Source organism: Branchiostoma floridae, chromosome 10 (genome assembly GCF_000003815.2).
Source record: "Branchiostoma floridae strain S238N-H82 chromosome 10, Bfl_VNyyK, whole genome shotgun sequence".
In the NCBI taxonomy this organism is placed as follows: Eukaryota; Metazoa; Chordata; class Leptocardii; order Amphioxiformes; family Branchiostomatidae; genus Branchiostoma; species Branchiostoma floridae.
Window position 1 is genome coordinate 10309176 of NC_049988.1, and position 4675 is coordinate 10313850.

The following is a 4675-nucleotide window of genomic DNA, read 5'->3' on the forward strand; positions in this document are numbered from 1 at the left end:
TTCTTTATTGACTCGCTTGGTCTTCTAAAGCTGTCTGACCCAATCACAGTTGACATGCAACTTCTATACGGTTAACATCAGCCATGGGTCAAATATCATTTGGAGTCAATATCACCCCCCCCCCCCCCCCCCGTCAGATTTTATGGACGGTAAATATTTTGGGCCTTCAATCAGCTCACAATCTTTTAAAGAGCTTTTTACATATTAAAGGACTATGTATGAACTGAATGATTATGTAAAAGAGAAAACCTCCTGACAGTGTCAATGTCTTAGGCAGTAAGTACTAGAGTATTTGAACAATGCGCATATGCTAAACTTTCCTCCAACACAAATGTATATAGTAATACAAAAATCAAATTTTCAACAACCACTGTCGCCCTCTCCAAGATCAATGATCATAAACAACATTAAAAATTTCCACTTGGGTCATTCAGACATAAATCTGATGTCACTGATGCATTGCAATGATCTGTTAAAACTTTTATAAGCACTTTCCTGGGTACTTATGCATTCTGTTCCATTAAACAGTAGAATAGCATACTGTGATTTCATAGATGCCATCCTTTGGAACAATGCTACGAGTGAAAACAAGACCAGTTCAGTTTCCTTCGAATATGAGCATTTACAAGGTGTGACATTTCCAACCTAATCTTTTAACTCATGACAATTATGACGTTTTCTCCTTCAAATCTCATACAAGAGTGAAAACATCAGACAGTCAAGAAGACATCATCTATCATGAAGAAGGCAACAGTGGTCATTGAAAATATGATCTTTGTATACATTTGTCTTGGAAGAAAGTTTAACATTGCACTATGATTACAAGTATGATTACTACCAACAGAGACGAACTTCACAAAATAATCTTGTTAATTTACCAAATCATTTTATGCGAATTTTACTTCACTAGTTACCTTCATCAATTAAAGTACAACAACTCCTCTTAAACTAATCTGTAACATAAATCTTGTGTATATTAATTTGAACATTCACTGGCTTGATGTCCATCTTTGTATATTCTACTTTGTTTGGTTATCATCTGTATTTCAACATCACATTTCAATACTGTGAAGCATCATTAAAAGTTTCCACTTAGGATACTCAATGATCAATCTGTTAACAAACACTGCAATATGCTGTTGTTACTTTGTAAGAGCTTGACACATACAATACAAATGTACATGTACTTGCCTGGGTACTTGTGTATCCTGTTATACAATACCACAGGAATATTACATTGGAGGTCATTCATACTGGATTTTATAGATGCCATCCTTTGGAAATCTCATACAAAAGTGAAAACAACACAAGTTGAGCTTATGTTTCTAATAAGAAATTTTACAGTACAGTGTATATGTGACATTTCCTACCTAAACATAATGAAAATCATTACACATTTTCTCCTTTTGTAGTAATTTCATGATGGGTTCACAGGACAATTTTTATGTCATCCATAAACTCAAACGTGTGTGGCCTAAACCTGAAGCCAACAGTACACAAGACCTTTTCTATTCACAGAGCTTTAAATATTTACAGCATTGTTAGTTAAGGTGATGTACAAGACAAAAGTATGGCTGTATGGTCTCTGGCGATTTCCAAGAACAGATGTACACAAAATAAAACTACAAGATGAGACTTATTTGCAAACAGCTATCTTGCCTGTCACTGTGTTCTCCTTGGACAATCTTATTATATAAGTAGTGTACGACATGCATCAAACAACAAGAGGAAGTTTGGACAAAATGATTACTAGACAAAAGAACAGATGCCATATACATATATACTTGGCTTTTAATTTGTGTAATAGCTTTCTTTCAAATTATATTGTCATGGCGTGATGACAACTTACTCTTATAACATCAAGATTTTCAATTTACAGTATGTACAAGTTCATCACACTGACCACTTTACAGTTGTTGCTTGGCCTTGAAACGATCACCATCATCATTGTATAAACAGTGATGGATTTTAAATTTGTAATGATATGGAAAATATACACTTACAATCACAAATCCTTGTTTTCATATATTTCAGTATGCCAGTGTACAGCTTAAATATCATTTTTGTCAAGTGTGATGTAATGTCAACAAACCTTGTTTGTTTCACAAGAATATTTCAAGAAATTAATCTTCAATTCAGTATCTTACCTTGTTTCATATTAAAGTGGGTTGATTATTGCACATATTTCAATCACATAATTAATCATTTATGTCTAACTGGCCTGTTTACACAACAGCAATGCCAAGTTCTAGTTCTGTGACCGGATAGCCAGTATTACTCTAAAGACTGGAAGACCACTGGTGCATTATCTAATGCACTGCATACAGTCACATAATTTCACTGCAACTTTTTCAACAGACTATGAGTTTCTTCCAAAACTAGATGTACATGCACTACAGATAATATAGAGCAACTACAGTTCTTCTTGCCAATAAATGGATGAAGCAAGCCTCTTCTAATAACATGTAGACATGTTGAAGTTAGGGGAATGTTCTAGTTCTCATATACATGTACATTTTATACAGGTAACATACATTGATGTGCCTCAAGGCCTGTGCTGCAAGTGCAATTACTTCATAAAATAATTGTATGTAACAACTGAATTCTTCTGTAGAAGGCTAATAGCATATGCAAGTATGCTACTGGCAAGTCTTTTGCAATATATTTGTTTAGTAGAAAGTACTAGTTTCACTTTAAAGGGAAGATGGATCATGCACCAATTATCGTACTTAACAAAAGCAGCATTACTGACCAATTCAACTATGATACAACTGTACTGTACTAGCTGTTCACACTTTCACTGTAACAATACTGCATTCCAGCCGAAAATGCAGTCAATGTAGTTACAAGACCCTGCTTTAACTGAAGCATTAAACAACATGACTGACATGGAAAGTGAAGAAGTAGTTCCCTGGAATGAAACATACAGCTCCAACATGGAGAGATCACACAAGGAGAGACAACTTTCTGACAGCTTAATAACCTAATTGTTACTGTGATAAGCAACCTTTTCATCAGAATCATAACTGACTGAGCAATCTGGATGGTAAACATGACCACTGACATGATATTTTTGCAATGCACAGTGCAACACACTGTACATTTTGTATCTCTTGAATAGTGTTATTACATTATACATTTACGGGTATAAGCTAATTCTCGGTATCCAGCAGATACAAAGCATGCAAAGGAAGGCACTGTATCAGAATGCTTTACATACTGAATGTAGACCTGAAGCACAGATGACAAGATCCTCCTATAGCAGAAAAGAAGCTAAGGAAGCTGCAAAATGCAGTGAAAAACATGAAGAAAGACTGAATGCAGCTGCAGGACATTTAAATGGCTGAAGATGAGAAAACCAGTAGATGATGATGATGATAAACCATTTACTTCTTTAGAATAAGCTGGCAGCCATCAAAGCTGGCAGACTCCAGCCCTGGCATTTCACTGGAGTTTAGAAATGGTTGCTTAGGCTCTCCATATATAGCTAATAGATCATTAAATTTAGAACCAACATCTTTCTTAGCATAGCACCGCATGGAATTTTCCACAGTATTTCCCAATCACAACACATTTCTTCACTTATCTCAATTTCCTAAAAGAATAGAGACCTTACATATAATGGCTACTATAGCAGTATGTATCTCCACTGCTGTACAGGCTAGGGGACTCATCGCAGATGGACATGTGGACATAGCCTTTACTAGGCGACTGGAAATCCAGACTATAGCAGTATGTATCTCCACTGCTGTACAGGGGAGTTATCGCAGATGGACATGTGGACATAGCCTTTACTAGACGACTGGAACTCCAGACACATGCCAGCTGAGGGCTGGTACAGTCGGCCACTCTGCAAGTCAAGGAACAGTAAAACATGTCATCTAACACTGGTCATTTTATATCAGTAAAAACAGTTGGTATTTGGAAAATCAACCAAACTTGATGCTCTAGTTTCAAGTGAGATATCAGTGCGTAGCTCTTGGCGTACTGAGTATAGTGATATAAAAATAATTATTCTACAATGTTCACAACGTAAGATATCATTGATTGATGGAAAATGCAAGCTGACCGCGGTCTTTTTGGAGCATCCCGATTATCCTTTAGGTCTCCCCGCGGAGCAAGATTGGGATACCGAAGGGTAAATTTCTTACCCCGTCGGGTCTAAACTCTCAACCCCAGGGAAGACAATGTCAAAAAACATGCTTTCCCGCGGGAAAATTGCATCCCCGGGGATAGAAATGTCAGGTAAAAGTCTCCCTCACACCTCTCAGAGAGATGTGAGGGAAGGCGTGAAAGGCGTGAATTGTCATGATGTCGACCGATCGGGTCATGATTTGGACCGTTCGGGTCCATATCATGGACCGACGGTTTCACAGTCAGAAAGGATTTGGATTGATGATTATAAGGCACAATTCAATCCCCTCAGACTGTTGACTGTAAAACAGTCATTGCTTCGGTGGTAGTATTCTGAAAATGGTCACCTCTTGACATCCTGAGGCAGCTTAAATATTAAAAATATGTCCAATAGTCAATGGTGTATCTTCGTCAGCAGACAGCCTAATGGTATCTTTCTCACAAACTCAACATCATCTTGAGTTTTATACCAGATCTTATACAGCTACTTCGCTGTGAACACTTTCTGTTCCAAAATCATCAAGCAAATTATAAGGTGTGA

General features: G+C 37.0%; 1 protein-coding gene across 1 annotated transcript in view; it reads right to left on the reverse strand.

Annotated features, from left to right (window-relative positions):
* Nucleotides 1-2544: 2544 nt before the first annotated feature.
* LOC118424033 (polypeptide N-acetylgalactosaminyltransferase 11-like) overlaps nucleotides 2545-4675 on the reverse strand; it is a gene marked incomplete in the record, with an annotated part of 29994 nt that continues 27863 nt past the window's right edge. Inside the window, 1 exon segment of the mRNA XM_035832464.1 lies at nucleotides 2545-3850. Coding sequence (XP_035688357.1) covers nucleotides 3725-3850 — 126 coding nt within the window.